The sequence below is a fragment of the Nannospalax galili genome, unplaced genomic scaffold (genome assembly GCF_000622305.1).
Source record: "Nannospalax galili isolate Female #2095 unplaced genomic scaffold, S.galili_v1.0 scaffold788, whole genome shotgun sequence".
In the NCBI taxonomy this organism is placed as follows: Eukaryota; Metazoa; Chordata; class Mammalia; order Rodentia; family Spalacidae; genus Nannospalax; species Nannospalax galili.
The window spans coordinates 325,219-337,467 of NW_008359996.1; the positions used below are offsets into that span (position 1 = coordinate 325,219).

Genomic DNA, 12,249 nt, shown 5'->3' on the forward strand with positions numbered 1-12,249 from the left:
TCAGTAGAGAAATAATTTTCTTTCCTCAAATGTGGTGATCAAAGGCTAGTTGAACCCACAGATGTACCACCCACAGGTATGAATGGTCAGCCTTACTTTGTTGGACAGGTGATTCCAGTAAGGACTGTGAACAAGTAGGGAGAAGTAAGGCAATGAGAGGAGAAGGCCAGCAAAGGGTCTGTTAAGACATAGCACCCACAAGCAACTGGATCCTGCCCCCAGGAGGACTACCTGAGAGACAATGGAGAGGATGCCTCAAAACGGACCATAAATGAGCCAGGACTGATTCACCAATCCTGTCTCTCAGTGGGTGGAAGTGTACACACACACACACACACACAAATACACCCCTCAGGCCTGCTGAATACACGGATCACAGGCCCTCCTAAGAATTATTCTCAGACAAGAAACTCAGGAAGCAGTAAAGAGTCTAGAAACTGCATGTGACCCTGAAGATGGGCCAAGTATACACAGGGCACCCACCATGTCTGCTTCAGAGGCTGATGAGTTAAAGTGCCTGAGAGAAATCCATGGGCAAGTGCCAGAGGATACGTGGTGCTACAGGCACTTAAACCATGTATGCCCTCACTGTTGCCTACAGAGCCTTTCATGATGTGGCATCCGGGTTTAACTTAACATGATCTCTCACAACTCTCTCTCCCTCTACTCCAGTCACACTAGCTTTTCAGTATAACAAGCTCTTTCCTACTTCCTAGCCTTTTTTTTTTTTTTTTTTTTTTTTTTTTTTTTTTTTGAGATAGGGTCTCCCCATAGCCCCAGCTGTCCTGGAACTATGTAGACCAGGCTGGCCTTGATCTCCTGCCTCTGCCTTCTGAGTGCTGAGATTAACAGCTATGCCACCATGCCTGGCTACATTTTTTTTTTTAATGTTTTGGGGTATTTTGCCTACATGTATTTAAGGGCACCCTTGCATGCAATACCTATAGAGGCCAGAAGATGGTGTGTGGTTCCTTAGAACTGGAGTTACCATCTGGGTGTTGGGAACAGAACCCTGTTCCTCTGCCAGGGCAGCCAGTGCTCTTAACCACTAAGCTATCTCTCCAGCCCACTTCCTAGACTTTTTTTTAGATTTATTTTTAATTCTCTCTCTCCTCTCCTATCTCTCTCTCTCCTCTCTCCTCTCTTCTCTCTCTCTCTCTCTCTCTCTCTCTCTCTCTCTCTCTCTCTCTCGTGTGTGTGTGTGTGTGTGTGTGTGTGTGGGTGTGTGTGTGTCTTTGTGTCTCTTGGTACAGATGTGTGCATATGTGTGCTGGTGCCCTCAGGGGCAAGAGGCATCAGATCCCCTGGAGCTGTAGATACAGGCAGTTCTAAGCCACCCACCATGGGTGCTGGGAACCAAACTCAGGTTCTTGGCAAGAGCAGTAGGAGCTATCCTCACCTTTGCACCTGCGGCTTTCTCCACCTGAATGCTTCTCTCAAGCTCTTTGCCTGGCTGGCTCTTTCAGCTTTCAAGTCTCCACTTAGAAACGTTCTCTGACTACCTGGTCACTTTCTCACCTTACTAACTTAGTCACTAACTCACTAACTCTTCCTCCTGTCCTTTCTTGCTCCTTACTTCATTCACAAACATTCATTGAGCACCTGCCACATACTTCTAGACTCTCAAGAGAACATAAAGCAAGCATGTTGCCTGCTTCCAAACATTTTCATTCCAACTTTATAAACAGATATAAACAAGCACCAAACAAACACCTATTCTCAATAGTAATGCATAAAGTCCTGGGTTCAGTCCCCAGCACCCCAAATCACAATAATGATTGATATATGTTATGAAGGACCTACTGAGATGCCCTGGAGTAGCAGCTAGAGGAAGGCTCTGTTCCTTCATCACCCTAGTCACTTGTGGGGGTGGTTGGAATGAGAATGCACCCCATAGGCTCCAAGTATTTGGACGTTTTTCTCCAGTTGTTGGCGCTGTTTGGGGAGGTTTTAGAAAGTGTAGCCTTTCTGGAGGAAGTGTGTCACTGGGCTGGGCTTGGAGAGTTCTTAAACCTTGCCAGATTTCCAGTCATGCTCTGCTTCCTATGCTTGGAGCCTGCTGTGAGCCTCCTGCAGCTCTCTGCTGCAACCATCTCCTGCCACCATGCCTCCCAGCCATGATGAACTCTTACTTCTCTGGAATCACAAGCAAAATAAACTCTTCTAAGTTGCTTTGTTCAGTGTCTTTATCACGGCCACAGAAAAGAACCTACTACACTTGTCTACTTTTGTTATCTGGATCCCCATTGGACTTTTTTCTGAGATCAAGCTTCGCTGCTTAGTTCTCCTACTGTGTCTCACCTAGAGACCAGCTAGTTAGTGCTCAACTAGCATTTGGTAAATTAATGAATGAATCAAGACTGGAGCTAGCCAACTTGGGCGTCCTCAAGACAGGCAGATAGTCGCACACCAGGAGGTAGACAGCATTCCCCAGAAAGGATATGTGGAAGAGAAATAGCAGAACTGGGGCACACCAGAGGGGAGCCGAGGGGGGAAAATATGCGGGTCTGCAGGAAAAAGGGCAGAGGACGCCCTGCTCTCCTCTCTTGCCCATACACTATACTTAGCCGCTGGCTCCTTTAGTGAGCTGAAAGAGCCTCTGTGGAGCCATTTCCTAGAGACCTTTCCTAGGGAACCTCAGGCTACAACATGCAGGTTCTGGAGCCCATAAAAACACCTGAGACTTGGGACCACAGATGGAGCCTGAACTTCTCCAAACTTGAAAGCTCCTGGCCCCACAATGCTCTGCTCTGACTTAGCTCAGGTGTCACTGCTTCCAGGAAGCCTTTCTTGACTTCCAGTCTGGGCTACACATCTTCCAGCTCCAACATCTTCTGAAGCTTCCCATAGACACTGCCCTGGCCACACCAAATGTCATCCTCTGCCTCAGTATCCATCTCCTTCACCACTCTGGAGTTTCCCGGGGCAGTGACTGTCTTGCTGTGACTTATCTTTGTGGACCCAGCACCTTCCAGCACAGGAATGTGTCAGGAAAAGCCTTAGGGAATTACTGATGAACCAGTAGAGAAAAGTAAATAATGACTGAATAATATCTCAGCTCGCCTCCTTTGAGGTGGCTGGGTTTGGGGGAGAGAGAAAGTGGCAGGCTTGGGCCATGCCTACATGAAACTTCCAAGCATGTGAGCCAATACCAGTAAGAGGGAAGCCGTGTTTTAATGGCCAACCTCAAAGGATGGGCGTAAATTCCCACTTCTACATGGAGCCCCACTGAAGCAGGCTAGAAAGACAAGGGAAATTTGGGAAATGTGGTAAGAGAAAGGAGGCTTCACTTAGGAGCCTGGTTGATGCCTCTTGCCAACTAAGGATCAAGAATTCTAACACAATTAACTCTTGCTTGGAGCCTTTCTTTTTTCCCAACTGTCAACCTACAATTAATTTTCTAGGACTCTCATCAGAAACCCCTTATGCAACCTTAGTGGTTCTCATTTTACCTTATCCAATTGTGAGCCCATCCAAGGCACCTCCAGAGTCACCCAATCATCTCAATTATCAAAAGAGGAAATAGAAATACAGAGAGGTGGAGGATTCCTTAGAAACTCGTTAAGCAATAAATTTCAAAATACTTCCAAATCCTATACATAATCACCACCAGGACACAGGCTTGGCAGGCCTCTGAGAAGCCTACACCTATGCTTTGGAGCGTCTTATTTCCTTCCCCAGCACCTTTCTCTTGACTTTTGCAGTTAAGATCTATGTTAAAAATAGCTTTTAATAATGCTAATTCTGCTTCATACTCGTTTGTCCTGAAATTCTTTTCTGTGGTGAAACCAAGGCCTGTTTTACCGGTGTTGTGACCCCTAAAAGATAAAAGGAACTCCTTGCTGCTGACATAACTTCTGAGAGTCCTTTAAAGCGGGCACATAAAATCAGGGAACCAAAACAAAGTAGGACAAGAGAGAGCAAATTAAGCACGTTTCAATTATACGGGGAGCTGGAAGAGGAGCGGAGGCAGGAAGGTCTGGCGAAGTCCCAAATTCCGTTCTTGTCCTGATTCTAGCACTTTTTTGGCTGGGGCTCAGCTTTTTTTTTTTTTCCTTTAATACAGGGTCTTATACCGTAGCCCAGTAGGCCAGGCTGGCCTGGAACTCACTATATACACTAGGCTGACGTTGAACTCCCCTTTCTAGTGCTAGGATTATAGGCATGAACTTCAGACAGGGCCTATATTTTTTGCTCTGTTGTTGCCATTGCTTTGCATTTTAGGTTTGTTGTTGTTGGGGACAGGGGTGTTGCTTGGTTTTGCTTTTGGTTGGTTGGTTTTTGTTTTTTTTGGGGGGGGTTGTTTTGTTTTGTTTTTGGGACAGGGTCTCATACAACCAGGCTGGCCTTGCATTTGCTGTTTAGCCTGTCTCAGACTCTCGTGTTGGGATTACAGGCAGTCATCACCACACCTGGCTTCAGCTGATATCTGAAATGCAGAAATGGTCACAGGCCAGAGGCAAGATGGTAGAAAGCAAGGTTCTCTGGCACAGAGACACAGCACCCTGAGATGTGGAATGTGTTTTTATGTTTGTAGAAGAAAGTGTACAGAACAGTGAGGGAACAGGGAGACCCTGGCCTGACTGGTTTGAATTACAAGGACCCTCTTCTATTTAGGAGGCTCCTTGAAGGCTGTGACTATAGCAAAGGCCTGCCTTGGTCACAGTGAAAGATACTTTCTACTTGTGGTTTTTTAGGTCTTGTTAGCCCTTTTCTGAGCTTGACAAACCAGAGCAAAAGAGTACCCTGGGGGAGGGGGGGTCAGGTCTCTCCAATGGGTGGGATCACAATGGCCCAGGGCGATGAAGGGCAGCAGAGGCCAAGGGGGCGGGGGCGTGTTCCGGTGTTTCAGGCAGCCCTAGCTCAAAGAGCAAGACCTAGGGATCTGGAGGTCCTTTTTCAGCAAGAGGGGTCTTTGGAGACATGGCTTTCCGGGTCCATGCACCCAACAGGAGGTCAGCCGAAAAGCTTCAGGAAGCAAGGCTGGCAGTAAGGCTTGCTGGCACGCTCCTGGAAAGAGCCTTTGGTGAGTGGGCGCAGGCAGAAGGTGCAAGTGAAGTGATCTGGGTGGAAGCGGCGGCCCAGGGCTGACACGCAGCGGCCTGTCACTGGGAGCCCACACGTGGCGCACAGAGAACCACGCTGGGCGTGGAAATGGTTTTCGCACAGAGGGCGACCCTCGTGCTCAAAAAAGCTGCCTCCCGAGAAGGGCGCGAGGCATTCCTGGAGGAAGGAGGATACGAAACACTGAGCCCAAACCCCGACTAAATAACCCACCGCACCTTCAGGAGGAACAGACCCGACTAAAGGTTCCACCCCGACTCGTAGCCCTGCCCCCAGGCTTCCCTCCAGCCCCACCCCGCACTCAACGCACCCTGCAGACGAAGCAGTCAGGGTGCCAGAGCGCGCTGAGTGCCGAGATGTAGTTATCCAAAATGGGCCCTTGGCAGCCCTGGCAGCGAGGAGCGAACAGCTGCAGGAAGTCCCGGCGGCAGTATGGGCGGCCCTCGCGCTCGTGGAAACCTAGGGAGCAGAAGAGAGTGGGCGGATAAAAACCGGGTGCGCGACGAGAGCCAAGACTGTGGCGCAGCAGGGGGCCAAGTGTGTGTGTGAATAGGGTGAGAAGGATAAGGTCAGGGACAAGGAAAGGGGGAGAGAGGTTGGGAACCCACTGAGGAAGAGGGAAGGGCCAGAAGGGAACAGAAGGAAACGAACTCCAGAGGTAGGAGGGGCAAGCTAGGCCCGGTGGACCTGGAGCTTTGGGGTCAGTTCTCACCCTCATCTCCAAAGGGCTCTCCGCAGCTAACGCAGCAGAAATGTTCTGGGTGCCAGTGGGTCCCCAAGGCGGTAACCATTTTCTGCAGAAAATGAAAGGGGACATTCTCTGGGGCCTTCCGCCCTTCCCTCCAGCTCCCTCCTGGAACATGGGGGAATACGAACCGGACTGAAGTATGTGTCTGATGGGAGGAAGATCTAACAAAGAATTTGAGTTTAAAGAGGGAGAACAGAGGTCCGGGAGGCTTGAACTTTGCCAAGAGGTTGGGGTGGGGTGGGCGTGGAGGTGGGTTGGAGAAACAGGTCTGGATATGGCCTGTCCTGCGTGAGACCACACTTACATGCCGGATGGGTTGGTTGCAGAAGCCACATCGTGGGGAGAAGCGCTCAAAGTAGCACTCGGGACAAAAGGGAGTCCCATCCTTCTCAAAGAAACTGCTGCCTCCCAGAGTTCTGGAACAACCGCTGCAAAGGAAGTGCTCAGGGTGCCAGGCTTGGCCCAGAGCCGTCACCACCTGCAAGTTGAGAGAGAGTTCTCTGTCAGAGTGGTTCTCCATCTGCCTGGTGCCAGTGAGGCTAAGATTTATATACATGGCACTTTTCAAGTCTTAACCCTAACAAATCGGGATGAAAAATCAAACGTTCAAGGTGATGCAGCCTGTGTTAGAAATTCCAGCCTTCCTCCAAGGTCGACATCCACGAGGCAAGGTGTGGAGGGTCCACACTACTTCTAGGGGTTCATGAAAAGCTTATAATTACTTTTAAAATTGGAGGAAGGTTTTGTTTTCTGAGACACAGAGTCTTGCCAAGTTGCCCAGGCTGGCTTCAAACTGTAGCTCAAGCTGGCCTTGGACTCTCAGTCCTCTCAACCAACACAGTGCAGGTAACATATTCGCCCTTACGCCAATACAGACATAATTGTTAATAGAAGGAACCTATTGTTGGGGAACCCTGCTGTTAAGGTTGGCTCCTTTCCCAGCAGGGGCTTCCTGCCTGACTTACCTGGAAAGTGCTGCCGGTCAGATGCTTGGCCTCATTTAAAACATGACCTTTGGCATAGTTACCTGGAGTAAAAACTACCCCCAGGTTTTTTCTATATGATAATTAGGCATTGCCCAATAGTCAGATGATAGGAGCCTACTGCCACATGTAAATAATGCAATGAGCACCTATCAGCTGAAGCATTGGCTACTGCCTCCACACTATATTTTCCCTAACCCCCACTGAATAACCGGAGCTGTTTCACTGAGTCTGGAGCTGTTTGTATCACCGAACCTGCCTCCCCAGAAGGGCTTTCTTCTGTCAGTGCTCACTGGCCGTCCTGACCCTGTTCATCACTTCTGCTCCCTTTGTCCTCATGGACTGGTGGCCAACGACCCACAGGGGAAGGGAGAGACCCCACACCTATGAAGATAAAAATGTCTAGAGCCCACAAAAGTCATACCACCCTTCTTTGCTGAGATTAGCAATTCTGGTATGGGAGTCAGGCACTTAATCTAACAAGATGCTTTGCGTCAGCTTACAGCTGTTGCCTATCACATCTGCTCAAGCCATAGTCCAAGAGTTTTCAGAACTGACTCAGAGGGAAGAGGCAGTTTTTGTGGATGTTTGAGAGGTGCTAGGCAGAGCCAATGGGCCTTTTGTGAAGATTAAATAAAGAGGGGGTTTGAAAAGGAACGAGCACAGTGTCTGGCAACAGTAGAACCATAAATGGTAACCAGACTGGAATTCTTTCCCTATTGCTTGTGACTACCTCAGTCTTCTCATCCAAATATAAATGGTGGGATAAGGGTTAGCTCAATGGTAGGATGTGTGTTTAGCATCTGTAAAGGCCATGGGTTCAATCCATAATGCACACACAACTTTAAAAAAAAACAAAAAACACATGAAGTACAGCTGGGTACTGTGGCTCACATCTATAATCTCAGGGGCTGACAGCAGGAAGACTGCCATGAGTTCAAGGCCAGCCTGGGCTACAGTGAGACAATAACTCAATAAATAAAGTGATTTGAAAAAAAAATGCCAGTTGTGGTGGCACACACTTTTAATCCTAGCACTCAACGAAGCACAGGCAGGCAGATCTCTGAGTCAAGTTCAGCCTGGTCTGCATAGTGGGTTCCAGGCTAACCAGGGTTACACAGTGAGACACTGTCTCAAAAAAATCCTCCATAAAATATAAATAATAATGTCCACTTCAGCTGGGCATGGTGGCACATGCTGGAAATCCTCGAACTTGGGAGATAGAAGCAAGATCACAAGTTCAAGGCCAGCTTGTCTTGAAATTCCAAGGGTGAGGTAAGGATATATCTCAGGTAGGAAAGTGCTTGTCTAGCATGCACAAAGCCCTGGGTTTGATCCTCAAGCATCACATTAAAACTAAGGGGGGTGGGGCATGCTATAATCCCAGTACTCAGGAGGTTGAAACAGGAGCATCAGAAATTTGAGTTCATCTTCAATTATATAGTGAATTTGAGGCCAGCTTGAGATACAGAAGACATTGTCTCAAAAAAAAAAAAAAAAATCCAAGAATTAGGGATTTTACCTCAGTGACAAAGGATTTGCATGTGTAAGCACTTGGGTTCAGGCCTCAACACCACAAAAAAATAAATAAATAAATAAATAAAAATTCCATTTCACAGTTACTAATTAAAGGGAAAAGTACACAGAAGCACACAGTCCTAAATGGAATATCTATATCACATCCTCTCTGCCCCAAGGCTCAGGAATCATCATGGAAAAGGGACAGAAAGACTGTAAGAACCAGAAGTTGGAAGGACTTCTGTGAGTCAATGTTTTCCAGACATGATGGGGCTGTTGTGCTTATGAATTCACAGCAGCTGTGGATGATGCTTGCATAAGCCCAAACAAGTCAAAATTTCAGCATGAATCGGGGAGGGGCTCATGAAGCACCACTCTTAGCAAATGAGCTATTGGCAGTTGCTGGCTGCTGGGAAAGGGAGTGTGGCCCTTGGTAGTGTTCAGACTCCAGTGGATGTCCCTATACTCATGCACACACTGGAAGAACTAACGACCCAGTGGGTTAAAGAAAGACGATATGAGGGCCGGGTGTGGTGGTGCACGCCTTTAATCCCAGCACTCAGAAGGCAGAGGCAGGCAGATCTCTGTATGTTCAAAAGCCAGCCTGGTCTACATAAAAAGTACCAAGCCAGATGGGGCTACAAGAAAGAGAGAGAGAGAGAGAGAAAGAGGACATGAGAGTGGCAGGAAGATGGGGAGGGCCTGGGAGGAGGTGGGGGGTGGATACAATCAAGATACATATTGTATAATATATATGTGGGTATCCACTCTCAGGGCTGCACTTACTTGACCAGCAATAGGTTTACTGCAGGAGCCACAAAGGCCCTTGGCCTGAGTGGGAACACCACGGCGGCTGAGGTCAGATTGCAGCAGCCCCAGCATGGTGTCCAGGCTGCCCTTGCTAGCTGGTCCTGGTGGGGATGGGGAGCCTTCACTGGTGGAGCTCACCACTGGTGGCTGGGCTGGCCCTGAGGCTGGAAGCTGCAGTAAAGAGGACAGGAAAGCTGAGTCAGCAAGACAGTGGAGCTGAAGCACCCGAACTGGGTTCTTCGTGAGCCACAACATGACACCAGCCCAAACCCTGCCTGGCTCACATGGTTCTGGACACGGAAGTCAGAGAGTGATGCCATCAGTCTATCTAGCTCCAGAGTGGCCGAGGTGGCTGAAGGCTTTGAGAGGACAGGAAATGGGCTGGAAGGACTGTGAAGAACAGAGTTTGTATAATCTCAACCTCTCAGCAGAACAGTCCCTCTAAACTCAGACCTCCAAGACCTATTGCCTCTTTCCTAACCCTGCCAACTACGTCAAACTCACGTGGTGGGTCTGTTCTTATCTTCAGATTGTTCCTCCTTCTGTTCCCCTTCAGTCACCTTGCTGGATGGGAACTGAGACATTATTTCATCTGGAGAGATGAGAGAAGAACACTGGACATGGGGCCATGATCAACCCACCCTCCCATTGAAGACTTCATGTCCTTTTAATTGCTCCTGAGAGGTCTGAGTCCCTTAGACTCTGCCCTGCTTTGCCATGCCCCATCCCATCAAAGACTGGCTCTGTAACCCTGGTACCTGTAATGTTGAATTGGGTGGCATTAAGTTCCTGAAGCAAACGGTCTAGCTCACAGAGCCCATTGCCCAAGACACCACTGGAAGAGGAGAATGGCGGGGCCACAGAGGCCACAGGCTTTGGGGACCGGGGCTTGCATACTGTGCTGAGGAACAAGATGGGAACCTGGGTTTAGGGTAGGGAATCCAAGCCCCCTCACCTGAACCAATATTGGCTTCCCCATTCCCATCCCCATGTCCCAATTCCCAGCCCCCCTCACCTGTATAGATGGTCCTTGTCCCCAGAGGCTCCTGGAGATTCTCCAGATCCTGACTACAAAAAGAAGAAATATGTATGGAAGTACAGACATGTTCCTTGCCTCACTCACACTCTGATTCCCCTAGCCCAAGCCAACCGTGGCCTTAGTGGCTACCCCAGGTCCCATAATCTCTTCTCACCTGTGGCTGGTGGCCATAGGGTGGGGGAGGTGTGAGTGTCTCTGGGGGGCGCTCTTTTGGAGCCCCTGACCGTGACATGTGTGAAGTGGTGGTCTCCAGGTCAGAGAGCAGGGCATCTGCAGGGAGAGGCCCTCGGGGTGAGAGGTTGAGGGTCAAGGTTAGGGCAGAGATGGGCCTTAAAAGGTTAAAGGATAAAGGATTCCAGGTAGGCAGTATTTGAAAAGGGCAGAAGCCAGTGTTAAGGGTCAAGAAACAAACATAGGGCCAGACCAGGGCAGAGAAGTAGAACAGTAGCAAGGGATATTTAGGAGCAGACATCTCCACTGACATCTCGGGAATCAAGTGCAAACCCAGCCACTTGACCATTTTACTCTCTCCATCTTTCCTAATGTAGTCAAAACTGACTCTTGCTGAAGCCAAACTTGGATCTATTCCAAACTGCTCAATTGGCTGTATGCCTGGCACCCAACTTCCTGACTAGATGCTCTCTCTGCCATATTAATTCTTCCCCATATCTAAACAGGCCCTGTCCAGCCTGGCCACTTCTTAGCCCTGCTGAAATCCCACCCTATGGGCTCCTTGTGGGTAAGTGGCATTGGCAGGGACCAGCTGTCTGATTAGCTTCTTATCCACGTACCAGTGCCAAGTACCATCACCGAGGCACATCCTCTACTTCGGGGTGCTGGAACTTCTCCCCTGGCAAGCACAGCCTTCCAGCTCAGACTCAGGAAACAGGGAAGACAAGATGCCTAGATCCTTCTTTTTCCTGTAACCAACCTAACTACCCTGGTCCTAGACCAGGAGCTTTGAACCTATCAGTCATCCCTTTACACTTCTCTAAGCATCTGAGTAGACAGTTTCCGCTCTCTCTGGCATCTTGGCACTCCTTGCCTATTATTCTCTCTCTTGCCCTGAGGACATGACCTCTGCTATTCTCAGGAGCCCTTAACTCTTCTTTTCTTGAAACCCTGGTGCTGGCCAGCTGGCCCTTTTCATCTTCCAAACTTGTCACACCCTCCTCTCCAATCTATTTTCCTAGTCCCCAGATTCAAGGCTCCCTTAACCCCTCCCTTCCCAGAGCCTCTGAATCCAGGCGCCCCTGGGTGCTTCACTGCCTTGTCCGACACACCAGCTGGGATTGAAGGAGGAGAGCCATGGAATAAGGGAAGGAGCTACAGCCAAAAAAAAAAAAAAAAAAAAAAAAGCAGGAAGGGAGAGGCAGGAAGGGGTACGTGGATTCGGGAAGGAAGCAGGGGCAGAGGAGAAAGAGGAGCTAGAAAACTGCAATAGGGAAATGTGGGGAGTGCGAGAGCGAGGAAGAGGGCAGATGCCGCAGGAGTGAGAGGCTAGGGGCCCCGGGGATCCCGTCCTACTCACCAAGGTCCTCCATGGCGGTGCGCGGGCGGACAGAACGGGGCTAGCAGGGCGGGGGCCGTGTCCGGTGGGGGCGGGGGACAAGGGGGACGTCAGGGAGTTGGAAGCAGAGCCTTGACCATGTATGGAAGCCGGGACCCGCGGGGATACAGTTGGGGGGGGGGGCCGCGTGGGGGCTTGAAGAAAGACAGCACCAGGGCCCACCCAGCCCAGCCTGCTGGCTCCGACGCTGCTCGTTGGAGGCCACACCCCAGCCTTCCCCTCAGCAGCAGGGAGCCCCAGGCAGCAGAAGTAGCTTTTGTGGACCAATTTCCAGGGCTCCTGACTATGGAGTCTCATACAAGCAGATTGAGGGCACCCAGCAAACACCCCCCGAAGCCAACACCTGAGTCCTAGGTAGAGTCCCACTCCCACCCAGGGCATTCTAAGAGCCTTCCTTGTACCTTGCAGAATTTTATTAGGGACAGGAGTGATGTTCTTAGGCTCTATGAGACCCCAGGTTCAGAGACCCTGACAGACAACTAGAGATAAGAGACATACATACAAAGAACTCTCTCCT

General features: G+C 49.6%; 1 protein-coding gene across 4 annotated transcripts; it reads right to left on the reverse strand.

Annotated features, from left to right (window-relative positions):
* Positions 1-4,506: 4,506 nt before the first annotated feature.
* Tgfb1i1 (transforming growth factor beta 1 induced transcript 1) lies at positions 4,507-11,828 on the reverse strand. Of its 4 annotated transcripts, none has more exons than XM_008823781.3 (11): positions 11,694-11,828; positions 10,317-10,432; positions 10,139-10,191; positions 9,882-10,024; positions 9,628-9,715; positions 9,408-9,513; positions 9,100-9,294; positions 6,117-6,290; positions 5,777-5,858; positions 5,375-5,523; positions 4,507-5,223 (listed from the first exon to the last, which is right to left on the reverse strand). In XM_008823781.3, the coding sequence occupies exons 1-11, from the start codon at positions 11,704-11,706 to the stop codon at positions 4,957-4,959; spliced, it is 1,386 nt and encodes a 461-aa protein (XP_008822003.1). In that variant the 5' UTR covers positions 11,707-11,828; the 3' UTR covers positions 4,507-4,956. The 4 variants fall into 4 exon arrangements, with proteins under 4 accessions (XP_008822003.1, XP_017651309.1, XP_029414898.1 ...); XM_017795820.2 differs by having other exon boundaries at positions 10,317-10,447; positions 11,694-11,721; XM_029559038.1 differs by lacking the exon at positions 10,317-10,432 and having other exon boundaries at positions 11,694-11,741.
* Positions 11,829-12,249: the final 421 nt, after the last annotated feature.

Coding starts and splice junctions, on each gene's coding strand:
- Tgfb1i1 (XM_017795820.2), bottom strand. Junction 10,192..10,316: donor CCTATGGCCACCAGCCACAG/GTGAGAAGAGAT, acceptor TTCTTTTTGTAG/TCAGGATCTGGAGAATCTCC. Junction 9,514..9,627: donor GATAAGAACAGACCCACCAC/GTGAGTTTGACG, acceptor TGTTCTTCACAG/TCCTTCCAGCCCATTTCCTG.